This window comes from Typopeltis vanoorti, chromosome 15 (assembly GCF_054136105.1).
Source record: "Typopeltis vanoorti isolate ZY-2024b chromosome 15, IOZ_Tvanoo_1.0, whole genome shotgun sequence".
Lineage (NCBI taxonomy): Eukaryota > Metazoa > Arthropoda > Arachnida > Uropygi > Thelyphonidae > Typopeltis > Typopeltis vanoorti.
In genome coordinates, this window is record NC_143563.1 from 100,423,776 (window position 1) to 100,450,000 (window position 26,225).

Sequence of the window (26,225 nt, forward strand, 5' to 3'; positions counted from 1 at the left end):
AAAACAAGCAGTGAAAACAAATAGGTGTCTGGTCAGAACATTCGCGAGTCAGCCGAGCACAGGAGGCGGGTGTAGATTTACTTGACCAGTTGAAGGAATTTTTGGAAAAACAACTTGGATCTGGTATAAAGCAACTTTGCAGAAAGAAGAAACATCTTTGTCGAAGAGAACGTCGAGAAAACACGACATGTGATATTTTTGATTAAAAAAAAATGTCTTCAGGGTGTATGGGTTCAGAGCTCGATATCTTTTGTGTACTACAAACTGTTCACACGAGAAGAGTTTGTATGCAGCATATTACTCCCTTTCGAGTCGCGAAACCGGTTCATTAGAATTCTTTGTCAGTGACAGACAGCATTACCTGGATTTGTCAAAATCAGTTTTGAGTTCTAGTAATACCTTTTATAGATATCGTGCCTTTTTGGAAAGTTTATTGAACTACAAATCTGAAGCAAAGAGAACTCATGGCCTGTGAAATGTTTTATAAAGATGACGACCCTACTGATGTAACCTTTCTATAGAATGGCGCAACGACTCCGACGTCTGGATTACAACAAAGACAAAAACTTGCGGGAAAAAAACTCAACAATAGAAATTATTGGATGTCTGCATCTCAATTTGTTTATCTAAGCACGATATTTAATTAATCAAGTTGTTCTAAGGTTGTGACTTATAAGAGCAAAAACTGAATTTGCCTTTATTTCTACTGAAGCTAAACCAAAGTACAAAATTGTCTTTGAAGAGGCTACATTATATGTGAGAAAAGCTAAGATATCACCATCGATTTTACTAGCACATGTTTTCAAGTTGAACGCATACAATTATACTTTCAACTTGACAACACAAATTCCTGGCTGTCCGTTCTCACCGCGGTTCAACATGAACGTTTATACGAGGGAATATTATTCTCTAATCAACGCGATGAAGATGACTTTTGAGGATCGCGGGCTGGATGAGCATGTAAAGGGTTATTCACTTTACACAGTTGATCTGACCCCAAGCGAAGAGTCTGATACTGAAGCCTTTACGGCTATACTTAAGACGATAATCTTTCATTGAGTATAAAATTTGCCAAACCCTTAACACAGAACTTTACCGTTATTCTATTGTCAGAGTTCGAAAGTTTATTGGAGATCTCGCATCAGCGTGACATTATTTTTTGATTACTCAGTGTAAAAAATGAATACGTTAGATAATTTTACTAAAGGAATACCTGTGTTACCATCATCTTCCTAAAAACATAGAGGGGAATTTCACAACCCTTTGTAATACGGATGAGTCTTATTTACCTGGGCATCACTGGGTAGTCGTAAGCATCAAAGAGAAAAAGCAAGGGATATTTTTCTGTTCTTTTGGAAGTAAGCCAGACAAAACGTTTCTTGAATTCTTTAACAGATTTTGTGAAAATGTGTCTTACAATGCCTCTCAGAATCAACCAAATAGTAGTACTACTTGTGGTTTACACTGTATTTTTCTGTAAGTTACTGAGTAGCAGCTTTACTGTGTATGAAATACTATGTCAGATCTATTCTACTTCTCAGCATTATAATGATTTATTAGTGTTATCCATGTTAATGTAATCCATGCATTGTGAAAAATAAGACTATTAACAGATTGTGTGTACCTAGTGATTAGTTTTGGAATAAATAATACCGATATATATATATATGCATGCTATAGGTACATAGTTTTTTTAGTATGGCATCCATTTCTTATTCTTAATAAAAGGGAAATCTTTAACCATAGATTGTAGCTGTACATATTCAAATGGCAAATATTTTCTTTCCTTTTTACCTGATTTTTCCAAAACTCCCAATAAAAGTTTACACATATTCACATCAGGTAGAGGCATATTGTTCACTCGAATGGAACCATCAGAAATCTAATCGACACCTTTCATTTTTAAATAAGATAGCAATAAACACACACTTTGAAGTAAGTTTGATAATCCCAGTAAAATAGCATCATCATCACTTGGCTGCTGAAAACTGACGACAGGGACTGGATTAATAACTGATTTTTTTTCTTTGAAGAGCAGATATTTACGAAGAGTGTCCATGTATAACTTGACTTTCATCAGAAAACATCGACGTCATTTTAAAAATTTTCTCGATGTCTTCATAGTTTTCACTTTTTCGTGGAGCACTGTTTTAATTACGGAATCCATCAGCGACTTATTAAACATCCGAGTAGTGGTGCTAAAAGAGGAATGAGAGTTTCCAGAAATCCCCCTCCTTTTTGCAAAATTTTCTTTTACTAATAAACATGTCTCTCTTGCCTCAAGGCAAGAGAAATGCGTTTATTTGCGAGATGATGAATCTGAGTCTTAAAATTTGAAAGCTTGTGCTTCTGATAACGAGAAACGGGTAACGTACCTTTAGCAAATTTAGACACACTTCAGAAATACTGCAGATTTCTTCTGTACCAGCAGCTGAAATTAATGCACTGTGTTGTTTATCAGAATTACACAAAGCAAAAGCCATCAAAAACCTCCATCTGTTAGGTCGACCTGAATAAATGACACTTTTTCAATAATTTTCTGGGGATATAAACTATGATTTCTCCTTCTTCGGGGAAAATTTTTGAGCTTAATCGTGAATCTTCTGTTAATGTTTGCTTGAGATCGATTAAGAGATATGCATGTGGTTTGGAAGAAATAGCATCTTTGTAAGCCTGCACTAATATAGAAGGACATTAGGGATAAATTTGTCATGTAAGGTAATGTATCTGAGACTTATCTCTCGGGTTGGATAGAAGAAATATTTATGAAGCATTCAAACTTATCTTTCTTGCTTATTTCTCCTTTGGAAACAAATTCTGAGTGATCAGCAAAATGGTAAGATTACGATGATGGCTTCCTTTTGTAAACAAATTTGCTATTGTCGAGGACACGTTTGTTTCGGAGAACAGATCATCAATAATTAGGAAATTTCTTACTTCCAGAGAAAACTCGATGTCCTGCAGACCACTATAAAATTCAATATGTGAAATTTCTGTCTTCAATAACTTGTATAGGGACTGATCTTCGGAGTATAAAAAAACTATTCTCTGTATGTTTGGAGTGATGATTGTATTCGGAGTTTGCAGTAGTGAAGCAACCAGAGTTGATTTCATGCTTTGGGTTGGTACACAGACCATTACTGTTGCCAGGTGAATTAACCCTGCCATCCATACAGGTAAGTGATGTGAGTGGTAGAATCGACGTAACGTTTGTCTTAGGAATAACTGAATTTCTTCACTATATGTTTATTTAATAACTTCGAACTATATTTATCTCAGACTATCTGGTCTTTAACAGGAACGGAAACAATTTTTTTCTTCTAAAACTGTTTTCATGAAGTCAAAAGTAATGATATTGGCTGCTTGTCCTCTCAGGCTAAAGCCTTTGATTTGATTATTGTATTTCCGTTTCGTAAACGTAGTGCATAATTTTTAGGAGCCACAGCCACAAAGTGCTTTATTCCACCAGTTTACGGGTCGATTAGGTCCACTAACTGACCCGAATGGTTGCCTAAAGTAGGAATATATCCCCCTTCTTTTATGTATGCACTCCGATACAGAACAGTGAGACACCAATAATGTTTCCAGTGATGTAATCCGAATGTCTTCGACTGATCGAGATGTATCAGTCACCAATTGCAGAAGAGTTTCATAATTGACAACGAATTCCACCTTTGTACGCTCACTTGACTGTCAAAACTTTCTCCACAGCTGGTTCAAGAGGGTCTTTCCTATAGCTGTTAAACCTGGATTAAATTGGACTTCATCAACAGACAAGCTTATACTCTCACGTTTCCTGAATTCCAACAAGTATCTTTTGTTTATCTTCAGAGCTCGGCACGTGCGAAGGAAAGTCACTGCATGTTCATGGTGAGAAAACGATCGATGTGTTAGATCCTAAATGATGAAATCTTGGAAAGAAATCATTCATTTAGGGTCTAACATATAAAAATTGCAAACATAGAGAAATACCTGCACATCAGTTGTAATAAAAAGTGAAACTTCCTCACTTTATGTAAAAATTTGTATTCTTTATTTAAGCACCTTATATTTAAGCTATTGTGATTAATTTTAGATTTCATTTTGTATGTCTTAAAAAAAAAGAGGGATAATGTGAATTAAATTTAAGCCTTACTTAAGCTATGTAAAATCTATTGTGAGTCATCATAAAGCTGTTAAGTATTAATTCCTGGAAGGCCTAAAGCTACACACGCATAGCGTAACTCTGGTGGATATAGCTTATTCGGAAAATCACGTAAACATGTATTCCATGAATCCGAGTATATCAGCGTCGTAGAAACGAAGGATAAGCCAAAGGGTGAAATTAGTAAGGATCGTGTGCAAAAAGGGGATGAAAATGAGGGCGCTAAGGAGGTTTAGCCTGGAACACCGGACATTCCAGTCCTAGCAGAATCAGGCCGTCGCTGAAAAGCCCCATCGAGTTGTTCCAGAAACGCAAAGATTTTTGAGTCCGTTTCCGGCAGAAAGAATGAAGATAGCGTAACCCCTACGTTGGCGTATAAACAGCCAAAATAGATGAGAAACATACAGACAAACACGAACGACGCGAAAAAAAAGTCGGTAAGGTGCTGTTGCTCTAATTTTCTGTGAAATGTTCATTAGAAGAAAGAAGATTGTTTACGATTGTGAAATTAAGAACTTTATAGTAAGGAACTCTGTGGACAGTCACTATTTAAAAAGTTAACCTCGTTTTGTGAGTAAGAATTGTTTAGGAGAGATCTTTTGTAACTTGTATGTGATAGGATTAACTTGATGCGATATGAAAGGTAGAATTTAGTGTCTCAGCAATATTAGAATGGTTGATAGTTTGTTCTTACGAGTAATACTGCTAGAAGGAATTTAGTTTAACTTATTATCATTTGATTTATATCCCAATGTGTAATTATTGTGTTTAGCATGCCTTATAAGTTTTAATTAGTTCGAATGTGTTAATCTCTTAGTTCGAGTTTATTTAGTATTGAACATAATTAAGTGTATGAGTTTGTATTGTGTTTTAGATATTCCAATAAACATGTCATATTTTCCTGAACATGAGTCATGCCTGATTGCGATTCCAAATTACCACTTATGAAAATAGAACCTATTTTGGCGGGAAGGATTTAGAGAATGAATATAAAATATAGATTTAGGTCACGACTGCAATAATCTGAATCTATACGGCAGTTAAAATAAGATATTATGTAGGTAATCTTCAGACTCTAGTATTGTATCCCTGAGCAAGGATCTTTTCTGCTATAGGATACTGGCTGGCGCAGCAAAATATAAATTTACCAGTATCCGAAGAGGAAACAATCCTAGATATAAAAATAAGATTAAAGTAAGAGAAGAAAGAATAAATAACGAAAGATAAATATATAACAAATAGAGCAGCCGGTAGGATTTTGATCGTATAAGGTTTAAGTAAGAAAGGATAGATAGAGGTAAAACAACTGAGTATAAAGATGGGAAAAAAATCGATATAGCAACAATAAAAATACTTTTTAACAGATGTAATGCCAAATTTCATAAATCTTTAATGGTTGATATCTGAATTTCATGGCTGTAAAGTTCTACATTAGTCCAAACACCAGTGATTGCTCTCAAATTGTCAGTATGTTAACATATTGAACTCAGCATCTTTTCGGCACAGAGGAAAGACCAGCTTGTCGTGCATCCTTAAGGGTAGGATGGAATGGAATAGATTACCAGGGGAAAGCACTTTTGTCCGTATGATTGCAAAATAACGGTTTTAATGAAAGGATAGAGAGAGTTGAAATTGACATATGATTTTTTCGACGTCTGTGGTTTCGAAATATAAACGTGTTGCATTTGTTCTTCCTCCATACAAAGTATCACGGGAGGAAATAAAGGGAGCAAAACTGATCTTCACATAATGAACAGAAAACAGGATCACATTTCTTAAGTTCTTGGAGCTCACATTCCCAAATTTCATGATACATATAATCTGAAAGCACTTTTTTAATTAAAAATGAGCGATCAAGTGTCTTTTCATAAATTTGCATGTTCGTGTTATCTTTATAGAGAGGATGCATAGCTCTCGAGGATTACAACACTTAGGATGAGTGAAAAAAGCAGCCATTAACTTCGATAATTTTTATTTTTGAGCATGAGAAATGGCATCGATTGGAAAAGGACCTACTTTGTACTCTCTTTGTGGTGAATCACACATCAGTAAAGACACATCACATTTTTTTTTTTGGTAGTACTGGAAATAAATTCTAGCAAGTCTACTTTGGGTTTCCTTCAAACGATACCCTCAATGTGGTACTACACCTAGCATTCGTGGTTTTAAGAAAGTCTTGAAGACTGTAAAAGCAAATTGAGGTAAGTGAAACTGTGTTCAAAGAGGTCCAACTGAACTGTTTGTAGCAGTAGTTGACGAACATTTCCAACTTTTTCTTACTATACTCACGTCGGATCGGCAGTATGATACGAGTTCGTGTTTGAGATCAAAGATGTTCCATTTTGCATTTGTGTACCATTCCTGATGTTCTGTAATTTTCATATTCTCCAGTCTATAGAACTTAATTTCGGGAATCGATCCTATATAATCGAGATTTTCATTAGAAAGAAACCAGTAAGGAAAATATTCTTTCCTCATGCTGCTTTGAGGTCCTGGAATTGTCATAATAAGCATTTTACACCCCTCATGATTACGTCTGGTAGTAACTGTTTTGCATGCAGTTCTTGAAGAATTAGAGAGGAATCGTATGAACCTGCATTGTGAACTATACCGTGTTTTCAAATAAAGACCTATCATCAGACCCTGTGACCCTATGAACCAAGAAATAAAATCGGATGCGTCTCTCCAAAACAGACTTTCAAAAAATTCACCATCACACTTCTCTTGAAATTGCACTATACATAGAATGGATTTATGTTCATCTGATATTATGCTTTCAAAATCGTAATACAATGTTTGTAATGTTTTTTGTTCTTTTGATTGTTTTTCTTCTGCAGATGCCAAAACAACATTTGTTTGTATGTAAACTTCCACAGTCTGCACATTGGACCTTGCATGTATGAATGGTCTTCCTGTCGAAAACAGTCAAACATTCTTCACATCTCTCTAGAAAACTGCATACTGTAGCTTTGTGGTTCTCAAAACACGTTCCTGCATAAAAATATGAACGATAGTCAAGGCATTTCACCATGTTAATGGATCTCTTACATCCTTTGGGTCGACATCTCCGGTAAATATTTGAACAAATATGGTACAGGTTTATTGAAGGTGCGTAAACATCTTGGACAAAAGTGAATACGGGAGAAAAATCCAGGGATGGAAACAATAACATCATAGTGTCATTGTGAATATAACACTCTTTTCTCTCAGGTGAGGACCTCTGTATGTAATCTGAAAATTGTTTCTGGCAGAATACTGTATGATCTGATACTCATTGTCTAAAAGTCTTTGAAATGGTATTAATGCATTTATAGAACCATCTCCTGGAGTAACATTTGCTTTTTTACATAATTGTCTTGCCTTCTGTCTTTGTAAGCGGTATCAACGCGCTTCAGATGTAATTTCTCGTCAAAAGGGATTCCTTCTTTGTAACAGAAACTTCCATATGCATAACTACAACTTACTACAATAGCTATAGGTAGACACAGGCCTTCTGTATTCCATATCCTTCAAACGGAGTGTTTCTTTCTAAAATAGATGTCAATATCTATTTCTGCATGATTGTTTGGTGCTTTCATACGACCTTTACCATCGAGAATAAATATTGTAATTATTTCTAGCATGAAGTTGCTTAAAAATGACTCATTTGATTGAGAGACTTTCTCAAGAACATCCAATAGCCGTTTTATAGTAAAATCATTTGCAGATATAAGAGGTAGATTGGCCAAGTGAGTTAAATCATCACTTAAAATAGCAAAGCATATTTTATAGAATTCTGGAACTTCATGTCTGACATATTGAAGCAAACTTGTAAAAATATCTTCGAGTCGTGTTAATACTTTTGGATCAGAAATTTTAAATTTGCGCATTTCTACAGTCATCAATGTAAATTGTGTTTGATACTTTTGAGAGAATCGTAGTAGTTTCCTCTTGATGGTGAAATATGATTCTGTAAAGAAAAAAAAAGTAAAATTAGGGGTACAATGGTTTGAATATACTGGTTGAATCAAAACAAATTCTTTCTACTTCACTTCAGAAATAGACTATTTAGGTATATAATGGTTTAAATTAAAACTATTATTTAACACTGTCTATTTGAACATAAAAAAAGCAAAACAAAAGGAGATTATTAATTCATAATTTTTTTTCTTGCATTAGAAATCGCATGGGAAGGAAACACACTAGATTTCTAAAAAAAAAAAAAAAAAGAGAGAGAGAGAGAATGCTTACTGCTTTTCTTTGTATAGTCATCAATTTGTTGTTCACCTTCTTGTAGAAAGACCTGCTTCCATTTTTTAATACTTGTTTGTATATACACAAACAATTAGACAAGTAATGATATTACCCCCTCTTGACTTTATATAAAAAAATGTGTTACCTGGGGGGGGGGTTCCATAACTCGTTGCAAAGAAAAAGAAAAAATTACTACCCGAGTATTAACTTCAGAAAACAAAAACAAGTGCAGCGACCTGACCCTAAAAGCTTTCAAGAGATTCTCTAAACAAGATAATTCACTCAGAAATATACCCCTGCAGGTACCTTACCCCCAAAACACTTTTGAAGTGGGAAACTGACCAGAGTAAAATATTATGCTAAAAGCTGGGGAAAAAAACTGATTATGATAAATGACCCTCGGGATCATTTGTCGAAATTTGTCATTTCAGGGTCGAAAACAAGCCTCGAAACAACAAGTCTCACCTGGAATCTATTGGAAATGAAGACATCATGATGTAACTCTCTCATCATTGGTTGAGGTACAAACATGCTAGCCAGTTACATACGATCTCGAAACAAAACCAGTCCAACCGATACGAACAGTTGGGAGGGATTAATTACTTTTTTGATTAATGGATTACTTTGGAGAGAAATACATGACCTAACTACAACCAACCAGAAGACATGTCTTAAAACTACTCTAGAAATGATGCTGTCACTTGTACGTGATATCACATGTTGACTGTTCACAAAGCAGTTCAAAAGAGGTTGGGAGGGATGAATTTAATTACTTTTTGATAAGGGAGGAATAACCCCCCCCCCCTTCCCTGATTAAAACTATGCTAGAAATGATGCTGTTCACTTGTCCATAACGCCATACGTTGACCACAAAACTAAACCAGTTGGACTGGTTACGAAGCAGTTCAAACCAGTTTGAGGGGAAATTAATTTAATTACCTTTTGATAAGGAGGGAATTAAACCCCCATTAAAAGTGCCTCACATCGCTACCCTAACTACTGAGAGCTCAGTAATTCCTGAGATAAAAGAAAATTGTTGACCGCAATGGCAGGTTGTGTACTTCGAGTGAAGAAGATAAAACCATTTGGAGTTAAATGGATGGTTTGAGAAATTAAAGTGAATTGCAGATTTTAAAAAAAAAGAGCTTGTAGAAGACACGGAGAGAGAAATGGAGAGCCTTAGCATAAGGGACATGTCTTAGGCCAGGAAAGTGAGTGTATTGTAAGGGGGGGGGGGGAGTTAAATTACAATATGAGAGAAGTCTAGTAGCGCAATCTGAGTTTGAACCCAAGGTTTTTTTTTTAGCTGTTGCGTCGATTAAGAGAAAAAATGATTGTGGATGGATTACTTTGTGGGATGGAGATGTACTCAGGTGACCAATGCAGTTTGATAATTTGTAGCATTTGATAATCACTAACGGTGATCTGAAAAGTTCTCGGCCTAACAGTGAATAAACGAATTAATAATTTCAAAATTATTTTTATTTTTCAACCTAATCTCCCTTAAGACTAATACATTTATTCCAGCAATGCTCCAGTGCCATTATCCCATCCCTGTAGTGGTTCTCAGTAACTTGACTTGTCTGTTTGCTTACTTGGGAAATGGAGTAAAACCAGGTTTAAAATAGCTTGGTATCTTTAACATTTATTATACCCAAGGTAAAATACTTTCTACATCTATCTCTCCTCCTCAGAGTCCTTGACTTGTTAAACAATGGAGTAATATGATTAATAAACGAGATTTAACCTGTCCTATAGGATCTTGAGAGGAATACTCTTCAACTTAATTGCAGTAAAATCAATAGAACAAGGAGTAGAATTTTCCGGAAAGGCAGCTTTAATAAAGACAATCTGAATGCAATGGAGAGCATTCAAAGCTACCAGGCTAGAATACGGACTGTGAAGCACGGAATACTTGATTCAAAAGGCAGCAAAATCTGAAAACTAACCGGAAGACGGTTGATTAATTTCTCTTTCTAACATAAATTTTGCCCATGCATATCTATTTTGCCTTTACATATCCTGCATACTCAGTGTGCCTATTAAGTAATTGATTTTTTTACAGGACAGCCCTTTGAATAAAAGCAACAAATGTGTTTATAGTTTTGACCGCTAGATTGTGCTGTAATCGCAACTGCAATAACTGTTGAGTCGGGTGACGAAGCAGTTTTCGTGCGGCATCCATAGAAGTAAGTGTGTGAGTTGAGCATGTCCGAAGTTGCATCATGGAGCAAACAGCTGTGATAAAATATTATTGTAAATTAGGAGAAACTGCTGCAGAAGTACACCAAAAACCTAAAAGAAAAAAGTTTATTGTGTTCCGTTGAACGTTAGGGAAATTGTTGCTGAAGCAAGACAAATAACCACTAGGCTACTCGCTTGGTGTAGGTAAGGAAGTGGTCAAATTAATCTTAAAGAGATTTGCACAAGAGGAAGATTTGTTAGAAGTTTGTGCTACACTCACGTTGACATATGGGTAGAGAGCACCGTTTTGCATGTTATCCAAGTTTCATCCATGCAGTTGATCAAGATTGTCATGCGTTGCAAAGAATTGTCATCGGTGATGAAAGGGTGTCTTCAATTTGATCCAGAAATGAAACACCGCAGCATGGAATGGAATGGAACATCTTCTACCTGGCAGAAGAAAGAAAGTCAGGTTGGAAAAATGACATGCCATGACAATGTGTTTTTTTATTTATTTTTATTTTATTTTTTATATCGCTGTTGGAATTATCCAGTGCGAATTTTTTTGCTGAGAGCACCACAGTGAATGGGCAATATCATTTAGGAGTAACTCAATGTCTATATACCCACATGCGACCTATCAGGAAAGAATTGTTCCACAACAATTGGTTTCTGTTGCGCGCTGTGTGCTGCCTATGAAGCAGTTTCTGATTTCGAAGTTGATCTGTGTGATCGAACACCCCTCAATTAGCCTGATTTGGTTCCAGCAGACTTTTACTCTTCCCAAAGATTAAGTATGCCTTGAAAAATGCTTCAGCAACATTGAGGACATCCAATACGGTGTGACACTGAAGGAAGTTCACATTCAGAACTTCCACTGTGCTTCAAACACATGTATGACAGATCGAAACGTTATGTGCAGTTGGAGGGAGATTATTTTGAATCTGTGTGATTGAGAATTCCAAATATAGTTATTTGTTTTGATACAGTTGCTGGCTCATTACATAACAGGCATACTGTATATGAGCATATTCTGTTTTCCTTCTTTTACAAGAGGACACCTCGACGCTGCCCATATGATTAACCCATCTAGTGTAGCTCAAAAACGTCGTTGCCGACAGATTTAATATAATTATTTAAAAGGGATACAACAAAATTCCAATTAAATAAAGCTTTAGAAATAATATCCTAAATTAAGTGATCGATGATAATAGAAGTCCGATTTTTTTTTGTTTTTTTTCACAGGCTGAAGTGAATAAGATTCACTTGAAATTTTATATGTAATATTTGAATAATATACGTATAATTGAAATTTTATAATGTATACATATAAAATTCTGTTTGTCTATAAATTAATATGTATTCATAGAAGATTTATATTTAACATGCAAGGAGAAGGATTTCGACTATAATGGGCAGGTCTGATCTCTTCCGTAGTCACACACGAAAAACCATTTCCGTGGTGATAATGATATAGTGAAGAGTGTTAAAGGTAATATTAGGATTATGGAATGCATATTATGAAGACCAACTGAAAATTAGTGGACTGCACACTAGCAAACAGGAGATAAGAAGTGATGGATGTGAGTGTGACGTGACATACTTCTGAAAGGGTCATACAGGATACAAGTAGATGGAATTGTACATTTCATGGAGGATGGGGAGAGGATACCCATGTAAATTGAGAATGATGTAGTGAAGAAGGGGATGAGAGTACTATAGTATTTTTGGTTATTCATTGTGTGTTATCACTAATCACCAGACCCCTCCCGACTAAAGTGAGAAGCGTCTGGTGATTGGACTAGCATCCCGTCATTGGACGTGAAACTGCGCGAGAAACCGAGAACAAATATGAATCCGATGGAAAAATTGGATATCGATCGGAAAAGAAAACGATACAAAATAATAAAATTAGCAACATGGAACGAAAGAACGATTAATGGAAAAGAAGAACTTATACAAGAAATTTAAAAAAAAAAAAAAAAACTAGAGCCGAAGCTGGAGTAGGAATAGTCATGCATAAAAAGTTAAATGATAATATAAATGGAACAATATTAACAGCTAGGATTAAAATCAGATAGAGGTAAAATAAATATAATTACAATATATGCCCCAGAAGAGAAGAAAAAACAGATGCTTTCTATGATGACTCACAACACTGAATGAAAAATTAATTATTAATGGGAGACTTAAATGCAAGAATAGGAAATATACCAATAAATGGAATTATGCAAAGATTTATAAGGAAGAAACAATGGAGAAACATTGATACAATTCTCTGCAAATAAGTTAAAATAATGAATACATTTTATCAGCATAAAATAACTTTCGGAAATACAAGGGGACAGGAATCAATAATACACCCATCAGAAATAGATGAGTGTTAACATCAACAGAAACTGGAAGTGATCCTAAGCCTCGGCCACAATTTTGCCGTCGCACCTAAAGTTCCGGTGATAGATATTATGTACATTGTACAACATCCAACGCGGAATTTGTCACTTAGCTCCGGAAACAGCCAATAACATCAGAGTTGACGTAGTTAACATCCTCGCGCAATCGTCACCTCCAAAAAGTAATTTATCTTCCAGACAACTCTGTGGCCTCAGAAAATTACGGAAAGAAGTATCGTTACCACCAGAGCTGATAAGTGTAATGCCACCAGTGGTACACCCAGAAGGGGCCCGGCATACCCCAAATAAAAAGTAAAAAACACTAGAAAATTTTCCAAAAATCTTTTCCTAATTAACATTACTTTTTTTTTTTTCTATGTTGTGTCGTGTCTTCTATTTCTATACTACTTATGAATTAGCGATCATTCCATATGCTCAGTTATAGGCTAGTGTGTATTCTCAAATCGTCTACTCAATTCTTCCCCCCCCCCCGAGATTAAATCATGAGTGCTCTACTGAATGCCACAGTCGTCCTTAACCCCACAGAATATAATCGGAAAATGGATATTATTCTCCAGGATCGCGCTACCTACATGTCACTTGAACACGATCCCACAAAATCTCAAGTTAAAAATTTAAAAAACTTACTTAAAAAAAGTATTCTCTTGGCATTACAAAAAAAAACTCAAACCTTTCAGTTCACGGTCCCCCCCCCCGATATACGGTTTACCTAAAATCTACAAACCTAATTCTCTCCTAGGACTTACAGTAGATGCCACTAATGCACCTTGCTACAAATTGTCAAAGCAGCTAGCAAACTCTCTCATACCCCCCCCCCCCCCTTTTACTGGTCTTACCACATCTTATATAAAAAAAAACTCTACCCACTTTAAAAACTTAATTGAAAATCTGTCTTTTAATAATAAGACATTGGTCAGCTTTGACATCATCTCATTGTCAGGGACGAATTCTCCATGCTTGCTATGCAAGCTCATTACTTGAGAAAGAAGTATTTATTTGTTAATAAATGCATGCATTTATAAGCATTCCATTTAGTCTTTTGTTTTTGTAGACAGAAGACATCTTAAGCCTGCGCGGTAATAATTGAGCTTGCGTTGTATATCGAAGGGCGATGCTTGCTCGTCTAGTCAAAGCTACCTTGGCTTGCTCGGTTGTAGGAGCTTCCAGGTCCCCGCCACAACACTGATTTCATGAGAGCGTATAGCCATTTCCGCTCCCTTCACGTCGTCTTAAACACAGGCCATACGCAGTGAAAGTAGCTCTAGCCAGTGAGCTTCAGCCAGCCTTTACAAGTGTGTGTTGCTTGGGAAAATTAAGTCACAACCAACTTTTTATGACGATGTTATTGACCAGTTCATAAAGAAGAACCGTAGGGTAGAATTTGTATTCAAGTAGCTAAATTGAAAAAGATAGAATATCATTTGTAAAATAAATGTTGTATTTGTATGATTAAATGTACATAAATTTCTAAATATATAGTTTTAAATGGTCAGCAATTCATTATTCCACTAATCAGACTTCAATCACACCTCTCACTCTCTGAATGATAACAAAAGCAAGAGTGAATTTGAAGACCAACATTCGCCCCTGCTCATTGCTTACCAATATTCCCCTAAATGACACCTTAACATTCTTAAAGTTTTTCCTTCTGATATCTTAGAGCTCTTTTTTCTTTGCTATCAATTAAGGTATTCAACTGAACTCACACACCTTCCTTTTCAATGGCTTATTCAACAAAATCTACAAACAGATATAAAGAACTCCCCCCCCCCCATCCCTCTTGCCAATTTTTACAAGGAAAATTTTGAAAAACGAGCCATACACTCATCCTCTATCTAAAACCTTCCATCTGGCTAAGATATGTAGATGTTGTGTTCTCTATTTGGCTTTTTGGCCCAGACACATTAGACTCCTTCCTCAGTCACCTCAATATCCTACATCCAAGAATCCAGTTTACAATGGAAAACTAAAATAACAGTTAATGGTAACGTTTCTTTCTCTATATGAAGAAACCTAACTAATAGAGCCCACAATCTTTGTTCCAGTGAAACTGCCTTTTCAACCGAACTCACACAACGCCTTCCTTTTCAATGGTTTACAGTTTTAATGGTTACACTTTTCAATGGTTTTTCATTAAAAAAAAGTACAACCTCCATACAGTGTTTAAGTCCTACTGTAAACTTACTGCCCTTAACTGTTCCACCAAATATCAGCTCCTTCCTCACTGTGCCTGGAGTATATAGATTACCTTGTACCTGTAAGCTGGCTTACTTTGGACAGATGGCAGATCAGCAATCATCCAGTTAGAAGAACATAAGTCATACATCTGCAACACGATTATGGTCAATCTGGCCTTGCAGACCATATTTTGGATACAAACCACAGAATCTCCTGGATAGAACCACTATGCTCCACCATAGTAAATTCAAAAATGAAAGACTGTTTTTTGAATCTGCATCTGCACTCAGGAATCAACCTAATTTAAACAAATACAGTTGCATGAAACTTCCCAAAATTTGGGAAACATTAATTATCAAAGATCCTTCTTTACATCCTAGGCCACCAGCAAACACCCATAGAGGGCGCACTAGTTAGATAGAACTTTAGTTTCGCTCACGTGTTTTACTTATCATTGTCTTGTATTGTATTTGTGTGTTGTTACAAAAAGTTATTTGTAATCCTTGAAGATGTCTCTGTCACTGAGAAGAAAATATTGGAAGCATTAAAATTAGTTTTAATCCTTTCTCAGTGCCGATAATATTCCATTACACCTCTAACATTAATCATGCAATGAGGCTTTTGATTCCATAGAGATCTAGTGTTAATAAATATCAAAATATGAAAATAATACAATTCAATATAATAAATTATAATATAGAAATATGAAAATATAATTAAACAAAAATGTGGGGAAGTAGACTACTTAAAAATAAGTAATTTTAAGTGTGTGTTTCATAAGAAATTAATGCTTCATATACTAATGTTCCAGTGTCATGACTGTTTGCTTCATTTTGTTAACCTTGACTGTAGATTTAAATTAGGTTTTGCTTCATGATATCACTGCTGTATTTGTTTAAACACTAATTACTTTTTTTCCCCCCTATTTTCAGTGCCTCAGTCCACCCAGAATTTTGGACCTGGTAGAAACTAATACAACTGAGACAACTACTGCTGATTTGGAACGATTAAGTATTATTTTGTTATATCATTTGCTAAATATTCGAACTGTATGCAAGACTTCCGAAACAAATGGTCTTTCATTCAATCATTGTAATAGCTATGACAGTTGCCTGAAATCAGTTATGCATAACATAAAAGGAGACCAACTTTCAGCAGTACCAGTTCTGGAATCTATTGAAAATGTACTTAGAGATGTGAAAGCAGTATATGAACCACTTCAGAGGCAGCAGGTGAGATATTTAAACAGTTAATTTCCAAATAAAAAGGTAGCATGAGTCTTTGAATTCCCTGGAGGTGTCACTGAATAATAATAATAATTTGCCAGCCTGAGTGGCCAAGTGGAATCGCATCTCTGCTCTTCACCAAATCACACTGCGTATGGATGTTTGCGAATGTCTGTAGATGAGTGATGAATTTCATTTGCTTGTTGTGAAACCATTGCCTTGTTTATTGGAAGCTTGAAGTGGTTTCACCACTGGAACATTCTGTGGCCACCAAAAATAATGAATATCAGTGAATGCCAGTCAGTATGCAGCAGCCAAATCTACACTCACGTTGGTGGGCCTGTTAGTAGCTTGGATATATCTATTCCCTAGCCAATAGGCATTTATTTGATTGGAGAAGTGAATTAATGTAAGTGGAGAATCAGTGTGTTGCCCACAACTCAGATCATGTCCAGAATCACCAGGTGGCAAATGAGCATCGTTGCTTGATGTAATACCACCACTTTACTTTGAGGCATCTCGTGGACAGAAATCATGTTTGGATTCCAAATTACCCCATTTCTTCTAGTATGCAATATGAGATGTTTTCAGAATTACAGCAAACCTGCAGAACCAAAATTTCTTAAATATGTCATCATCATAATACGTATCAAGGATTTAGGCCTAGCATGGCCTGTTCCGGCCTTAGAAGTCATCGTTGAATCGTTTAAGAGGACATCCTGGTTTTCTTTTTCCTAATGGCTTGTACTTTAAGGCTTGTTTTGGTAATCTTTCTGTTTTCATTCTTTGAATGTGTTCCATCCATTTATGTTTATATTATTTTTTTTCTATTACTGGTTCTTGGCTTAATTCTTTCATAATATCTTCGTTTCTTTTGTGATCAAATAGGGTATACTTTGCAGTTTTTTCTCATAAACTTCATTTCTGCTGTTGTTAATCTTTGTTTGTCTTTTTGTTTTATTGTCCAGATTTCGCTTCCATACATTAAGACTGGTAAGGCTAATGTATTGTATACTTTTAGCCTGGTTTAGCATTAAAATGGTTAGACCAGCTACTAGACAGTCTACTGCACCAAACTTATGTTACCTAATGGTAACACTTCAGGAAACTTCCAGGTCAGCTAGTAAATAATTTTACAGCCACTGTTTTGAGAGGTATGTCTTGGAGTTTGATACCGTCATGAAGCACTGCTGGTGCCACAATTTTCAAAGCTATGTATGGCTTAGTAAGGAATTCATAACTGAATATTCCAGGTTTCTAATTTCAGTTTTAAATAACTGAAAAGTCATGCAAAGAAAAATATTGCATGTAGTTAAAGACAAACATCCTGCAATCCTCAAGATTCACTTCATAAATATGTAGTCTTAGTTTCAATCTTAATATTCATTTCCACTTCCAGTCTCATGTTTTTTAAATTAAACTCAGATTTCATTTTCAAAGATTACTCACCTCATTTTTTCCCATTTACATTCTGACTTTATCCTAAGGGACAGTATTTGTGCATATAATAAATTTAGTTTAATCCTTTATCTAAGTGTAAGCAAACAAAGTTTGCACCTGAAGTATCTTCAGGACTGAGGCAACTCGTGGTAAAGGTGGACCAAGCTCTCATCACTCCTTGTCTCAGTATCTCCCATAATGCAAAGCACATCTCCTTGCAGACATGTATAATACTATGCATTAAGGGAGTCCTGAAGGTCTGCATGACTAGCCTAGTAGTTTTACGCTTCACAACCATATGCCTGGGGAAGGAGTGTCCCAGGTTCGATTCCCGTTGAAGACGTGAGGAACTTCAGGATCTTCCTCAGGCATAGCCAAATTTTCCGGTCTTGGGCACAGGCAGTAGGGCTTTTTCCGCTAGTTTATCTAGCGTTTTTCATCCCGCAAGCAGGCAAACCGGCCTCGTGAACATACGCTATTACAGTCAAAAATATATTAAACTATAGGATTAAACTAAATTTATTGTAGTCTAACCAAGTGGAAAAAAAACTTCCAACATCTTTCTCTAAATCCAGAGTAATTTAATAATAAGATGGTACACCTTTTGGAAACTTGTATAGGTAAATATGACTTCTCTATTGCTTCTGCCTTAGTATCACCACTTCTGGGCCTGGCTCCCACTGATGAGATCTCAACAAAGGTCGAAATTGGTTGGAAGCTTGGATGATGAATGGCAATGCTGCAGCCTATGAAGTTTAAATTGAGGCTTGGCTGTTGCTGTCACCCATGTCCTGGGTGGGGGTAATGAATGGCAGTGCTGTAGCCCATGAAGTTAACTGAGGCACAGCTGTTGCTGCTACCCCTCTGATGAGATATGAGCAAATGAGTGGCTCTGCTCGGTGGTGGGGTGTGCCTGTCACAGTGTAGAGCCAACCGGTTCTGAGAGTTCTTCTCAGTGGTAGGGTGAGTCTGTTACTGAGGGATACAATGCTGAGTTTTTGAAGTTTGACCTGTACTTGAACATTCAACAAAGGTCAAAACCAGTTGAAAGCTTGGGTGATGAATGGCAATGCTGTAGCCCATGAAGTTTTAACTAAGGCTCGGTTGTTGCTGTCACCCAGGTTCTGGGTGTGTTTTTATTTGGGGGGGTAACGAATGGCAATGCTGTAGCCCATGAAGTTAACTGAGGCACTGTTGATGTTACCCCTCAGATGAGATGAGCAAGTGAGCAGCTCTGCATGGTGGGATGAGCCTGCCATGGTGTAGAGCCAACCAGTTCTGAGAGTTTTTCTCAGTGGCAGGGTGAGTCTGTTACTGAGAGGAACAATGCTGAGTTTCTGGAACTTGACCTGTACTTGAACATTCAATAAAAGTCGAAACCAGTCTGGGTAGTGGCCCTTCCCTTAATGTATTGCATTATACATGTCTGCAAGGAGATTTGCTTTGCATTATGGGAGATACTGACACAAGGAGTGATGAGAGCTTGGTCCACCTTTATCACGAGTTGCCTCATTCCTGAAGATACTTCTGGTGCAAATTTTGTTTGCTTACACAATTTGGATAAAGGATTAAACTAAATTATTATTATTATTACAGGAAACTCCAAGGAGTCCTTAGACTCCATTGAAGGAGGCCCTAAACATCACGTCCATAACAACTATTCAGCATTCACACAGCATCTATTATACTTTGCCTTGAACTCATTCACAGTCATGGCACCCACAATAGACATTGGCAGCTTATTCCACTCATTCACCAATCTCCAAGCGAAACACCTAGTTTTAACACCTTGGTAACCACACTCTTGCCCAGTTTCCATGAATGGCCCATAGTTCTCCCACCACCAGACCTATTCTGAAAAATTTCCTCTGAATTAATCTTGTAAAAACCCTTCAGTAATTTGAATGTATCAATAATATCACCCCTTTTCTGCCTACCAGCCAATTTCTGCAACCCACAGATCTTCAACTTGTTCTCATAAGGCTCATTCCATAGACCAGCTATCATCTTGGTCACTCGTCTCTGGATCCTCTCTACCTCCTCCCCATCAAGAAGAAACACTGGCACCCAGATCTGGGCACAGTAGTCAAGATGGGGGTCTTATCAAGGCTCGATACAGAGGAACAATAACTTGGTTGTCTCTGCTCCTCAGTAACTAAGTGAGCTGATTTAGCCACTTTTGCAATGTGCCTCCTTAACTTCAACTCCCTGTCCACCAATACTTCCAAATCCTTGGCCTCGTCAATCTCTTGGAGTACGGTTCCACCAATGTGGTATACTGCTGCTATTCTTTTCACCCCAAAATGCTTAACTTTACACTTTGCCACATTAAATTGGCATCCATTCTCCTTAACCCAGTCTTCCAATCTATCCAAATCATCCTGCAAAATTTTGACAACATGTGGATTCACTATTGCTCTACCCAACTTTGCATCATCAGCAAACAAATGAACAGTTCCTTTCAGATCCTTTCCTATATCGTTAATGAACAAATTAAACAGCAGTGGTCTAAGAACAGAACCCTGCACCACACCACTAGTCACAGGCCTTCTTTTGGACGCTACTCCTGAATAAACCACTCTCTGCTATCTCTCCATCAACCACTCTCCTATCCATCTCACTACCCTCTATCCATCCCCATATGCTGCAGTTTACTGATTAGAATTCCATGTGGTATCCTGTCAAACGCCTTAGCAAGGTCCAGCAGTATCACTGTAAACCCATTACTCTTATCCAGTTCAGCCGTCACTGTGTTATAAAACGTGAGCAAGTTACTGAGGCATGATCCACCCGTCACCAAATCATGCTGTCCCCATACAGTATCCCATTATCTATCCATTCATGTATTTTCCTGTAAATTTATTAAAGTCTAACCAAGTGGGAAAAAAACTTCCAATATTTGTGCATATGTTTGCTCTGATAGACCATATCACTTTCCAACTTATGATTTTAATCCCAAGATTAAAACTGTTTTAACCATCTTGGGCAAAAAAATCTCTCTGCTCTTTTTTTTTTTTTGAATGGACGTGTTTAATTGATAGAAATTAAATACATATAACTTGCAGAGACAAGTAAGTTATATGTATTGAAGCAAGTGGAGAAGATAATAAATCTGGCAGTGATTGACACTACGTTAGCCACTCTCTGGACCTTTCTTGAAATATCTTTAATTATTTTATCTTTTTTAAACCGTGTGAACAAATTGCATTCAGAATATAGCTTGATCAGTGCATTATATACTGAAAATTTAACCATTTTCCTATGGTCCTCCTTATCGTAATCCACTATTGTCCTCAGATTTCACATTACAGCTTGCATGCCAAGTCCTTCTCAAGAAGTTGAGGAAATGCTATTGGTGATATAGACATGGTTTGAAGTGCTTGTACTAGATTAATCCAGAAGATATTTGTCCAAGCTGTGTGTGTGAGCGAGAGAGCAGAACAAGAGACTATTCCTGTTTTTTTTTCTATTTTATTGTGTTTTTTCCTTAGAAAATTAGCATACTATAGTGTATTAGAGTAATTTTCATGATTTTATAGTATTTAAGTATCTTTATAACATTTTTATTGTGATTTGTTGGCATGGTACCGACGCAATGAACAATGGAGGCAAAGACCACTTTGTCTTTGTCGACATTTCATTGCAATTTGAATTTGTGGGATTTTATTCAGTGCAGTGTGTGAAATGTATTCGCCAAGAAAATCAAAGAATATGTGGAAGGAAATTGAAACTGGAGAGAGTATGTATTAAGTCTTTCAAAAGTGATCTGTTAGCTGATGAGAAAGCAACAAATATCAACGGTAAAATGGAAAATGATATTAATGTCAAATGTTTGGCCATGGAAAAAGAGAAGAATGAAATGGATATTAATAAAGAAATTGTGGGCTTAAATGTTATACTTCATAGAACAAAGTGCGAAATTTAAAAATTGCAAGTTAAGAATACGGTAAATTAAGCAGGACAGAAAAAAAGAAAAAAGCAGGTGATCTGAAGAAATAATAAAGACCAACCAACCAAACAAGGAAAACAAGTTAAGGAGAAAATATGTATAGAGACTCAATGATTCAGGGGACTACTTAATGAAAGTATGACAGAATTGTGTTTCCAGAGTGCAAAAATTCACGATATTAGCCACACCATTCGGATGCAAAATGGTAAGCAAAAGGAAATGATTGTTTTGGTTGGTACAAATGATTTGAGAGTTGAAGTATTCTATGAGGGAGGATGTAAAGGAGTTGTTAGAAGAGGCAAACTAAAGAGCGAGAAAGTGAAGGTTGTAAGTCTACTGCGATGCTATGACAGATATGAACTGAGAACAAGGGCATTAATAGCCAATGAGTCTATATGTAGAATGTGCAAAAGGAATGATGTAAAATTTGTGGATCCATAGTCTCTGTTTGACAGAAAGGAGTTGTACAAGCTAAAACTAAATGGTTTGATGTAAGGTGTTTGGAAAGAGCTTTGTTCACTGAGCATGCTGACGTGCAAATTCGGCAAAAATTAATCAATTAGGATGGAAGCAAGAGAGTTTGTGTGAAGGGAGTGAGTGTGAGAACCGATGAAGTGAGTGTGAGGAATATCAAGTGAGGAATGTAGTCTCTCAAGCAAAAGTATTGAATAGGATAGTCAATTCAGAAAATAAAAATAGGTAGGGGACTAAAGGGATGCTGCAATTTCTATGCACGTATACTAATAGGCAGAAGTATCAGGAACAAGAGGGAGAATTTTTTTGGCATTGGTTAGTGCAACCTCGCCAAAAGTTATAGGCATTAGTGAGACTTGGCTAACAGCAGATGATGTAGTTTCAGGGAATGAACGTGAAGGGTTTAGCATTTTCAGGGAAGATAGAGAAGATAGGATGGAAGGAGGCATATTGCTGATTATAGTAGATGAATTGCAGCCAAAAAGAACATGAAACAGGTAGGAGGGTGGCTGTTCATTTGAAGCAGTCTGTTGTGAGATTAAGGCCACTAAATCCGTGCCTACTAGCACATAAGCTGTGAGATTAAGACCACTAAGACAAAATATGCAGTTGGTTGTTGCTATAGGCCTGGGAGTTCTATAGATGATTTGAAAAACATGCTTGCCAAATTAGTACGATGAATACAGGTCGAATGATTATTATAGGAGACTTCAACTATGGAGATATAGAGTGGAGAGAAAGAACACATGATAAGAAGGAAATGGAATTTATACACGTGCTAAGAGATAATTACTTACGGCAGCATGTAATGGAGGTGCTGAGAGAGTACTAGTCCTGATAATAGGATCAGAAGACCTATCCATAACCAAGGCGACAACATTACCTCCAATTGGTGAAAGTGACCATGCAGTCTCCACTTGGGAGATTGTAAAATATGAGGAATATTCTATCAGGAAAGGGCATTTGTGGAATTAAAAGGCAGATCATTATGACATGCTTAGGAAGAAGCTCAAATTTGTACCATGGCATAAAACACTGCAGGGTAAGGATGTTAGTAATGCATGGGATATAGTTAAGGGTCATCTAGAGGAAGCAGTATTAAATTGTATACCTAGAGTAAGGAGGATTAATCGGGTAGGAGTTAGATGAGTAATATGATAAGCGCAAGCTGCAGAAGATGAAAATGCTGTAGAGGGTACATAGAGAGAAAGGTGACCAGCACACTCATGAACAGTACAAGGCTCAGGCAAGAAAGGTGACCAGCATGGCAAGTGGGCAAAATCAGATTATTAGAAGAATCTTGCTGAGCAGACCAAAGGAATTCCCAAAAAGTTTTCGTTATATGGCAAGTAAGAGGAAGAATGACTATGGAAGATTAATCGTAATGAGTGATAACGGTTAAGAGGAGACAGAAGTGGATAAAATATTTGAGATCCTGAGTGACCACTTTGCAAGGGTATTTCATCCTAGTGGGGTACTGCTTTAAGTGATAAACGCTAATATGGGAACAGAGAAGAATGAATTGGAAGTTCTTAGGATATTGCAGAATCTCAATGTAAATACAGCTGTGGGATTAGATGGGATATCAGCTAGAATTATGCAAAAATGTGCAAGGGAACTGGAAATGCCTTTGACTAGGCTCTTTAATTTAAGTCTAATCTCTGGTATAGATCCAAGGGAGTGGAAAGAGGGTAAAATAATTCCTTTGTATAAGGGAGGCTCTAAGATTGTAGTAGCAAATTATAAACCAATCAGTATCTCAGTTGTAGTGGTAAAAGTACAAGAAAAATTGGTAAAAAAGAGAATTCAGGAATGGATATATAAAAATATGATACTGTATGAGGATCAGCATGGCTTTGTGAAGGGTCAGTCATGCCTTAATGATTTACTCGCGTTTTATAATAGAGTAACAGCTGAGGTGGATAAAGGATATGACTACACGATGATTTTCCAAAGGCATTTGACAGAATGCCACATTGAACTCTGTTATGCAAATTAAAAGAAATGAGGGATGGATATGACACTGGTTAAGTGGATAACATGGTGGCTGCTGGACAGATATCAAAAAGTGGTATGTGGAGGAGCAGAATCGAGATAAAAACAGGTAACTAGTGGTGTGCTGCAAGGTTCAGTGCTGGGACCATTGTTGTTTAATTTGTTAAATGATACAGGAAATAACCTGACAGGAAATATTCAGTTGTTTGCTGATGATGCAAAATTAGGTAGAATAATAGTTAATCAATGCGATGTGCAGAGTTTGCAGGACAATTTAAATTGGCTGCCAGTATGGGCAGTAGTTAATGGGTGCAGTTTAATGTTGAGAAATGTAAAGTTATGCATTTTGAGATATACAGATTACAAGCCATGTATCACACTGATAGCACTGTACTCCAGGAAATAGATGAAGCTAGAGATTTAGGGGGAAAGGGGGTAGACAGAGTTGAAGTTTAGAGGACATATTGTTAAGGTAGCCCATAAGATTACTTGGCTATTGAAGGAATATATTAACAAGTAGAGATAAGGAAGTTGTTATTCCTCTTTATAAGACCTTGATATGCCGACATCTGGCCCACTGGGTTTCTTGGGGATGAGGAAGCAGTGGAGAGGATTCAGAGGCCAGCAACCGAGATGGTGAGTGGCCTGTGAAATGTTCCCTCTGAGGACAGCTTGAAGGTGTGTGGATTGCAAAAGTTGGTTGATAGGTAGGGATCCCAGATGTCCTGTAAAATACAGGATCCTCCCATTTTTGGCTAATACGTCCCGTTGTCCCGAGAAAACTCTTCAGGCAGTGTTTTGTCCTGTATTTTAGAGTTCAAGACTGAATAACAAAATCGATGAGTTATAATTTCTATTCTATTACAGACATCGCTCTCTCTCATTACAGGGAACTATAGACCCATTATTTCCTCAAGGCGAGTAATGGCAACACTGCAACAATAAGTTCGTTAGAACAGTGCACATGTGCATTGACATTTTGGCGTGTGCCGTGATATTGGCTCAGCTTTAAATAAACGGTCCACTTGGCCCACACCATTTTAGAAGCTTGCTCCGAGAGAAACAAGGTGGTGCTTGCAGAGTATTAATTACTGTACGGCTGTTATTAAAATGTATGGTTTTTCAATTCTCCTGTTGAACGTTGAAAATGCCGAAAAGGAAGTGTGATTTCCATTTTTAAAAAAATCTACTAAATTGGGCGAGACAGATAAAGTGGAGTGTATGGTTTGTGATGGCATGTTTAGCGTCGAGCATGGTGGAGAGTCCGACATTACCCAGCACATTGCTACAAAAAGACATAAATCTGCATCTCGAGCTAGTACAAGTGCAAAAAGTCAGTGATTTCTTTACCGAGAAAGGGATGGGGGAAGTGGAAAAGAATCTTGCTGCAGAAGAAGCAACTTTCGTGTGTATCACACGTGTTTTCACAACCAGAGTTTTCGATCAATGGATTGTACATCTAAAATAATACGTAAGTTATATGATAGAAAATTGACGTGTGGACAAACAAAAACACAAGCATTAATTTTAAATGTTTTTGGCTCCATTTGCAATCAAGCAATTCAAACTGAAAATGGAGAAAGCAAATTATATATCTATCCTGATTGATGCTTCAAACCATGGTGCTTCAAAATTAGTTCCATTGATAGTTTGATATTTTTTCCAGAAAAAGGTGTTGAAACCATGATTCTAGAATTTACAGACCTTCCTAGTGAAAGTGCAGAATGACTTATGGATTACATATGGGACTTGTTAAAATCTTGGAAGATTAAAGATAAAGTCATAGCCTTTTCAGCTGACAATACTAATAATAACTTCGGTGGATGTTCGAGAAAGGGAAGAAACAACGTGTACCATAAATTGATTACTAGGTTTGGCTGCGGATTGATTGGAGTTGGTTGCTCAGCTCATATTTTAAACAATGCCATGCAAACTGCAGCTGATACATTGCCTGTAGACATTGAAGCTGTTATAGCTAAAATATTTCC

At 36.8% G+C, this 26,225-nt stretch overlaps 1 protein-coding gene across 1 annotated transcript in view; it reads left to right on the forward strand.

The window, feature by feature from the left end:
* The window catches only part of LOC150099030 (metal cation symporter ZIP14-like), a 281,749-nt gene that overhangs the window by 26,405 nt on the left and 229,119 nt on the right, over positions 1 to 26,225 (forward strand). Inside the window, exon 2 of the mRNA XM_090405794.1 lies at positions 16,086 to 16,385. Coding sequence (XP_090261920.1) covers positions 16,086 to 16,385 — 300 coding nt within the window. The remainder of the gene's footprint in view (positions 1 to 16,085; positions 16,386 to 26,225) is intronic.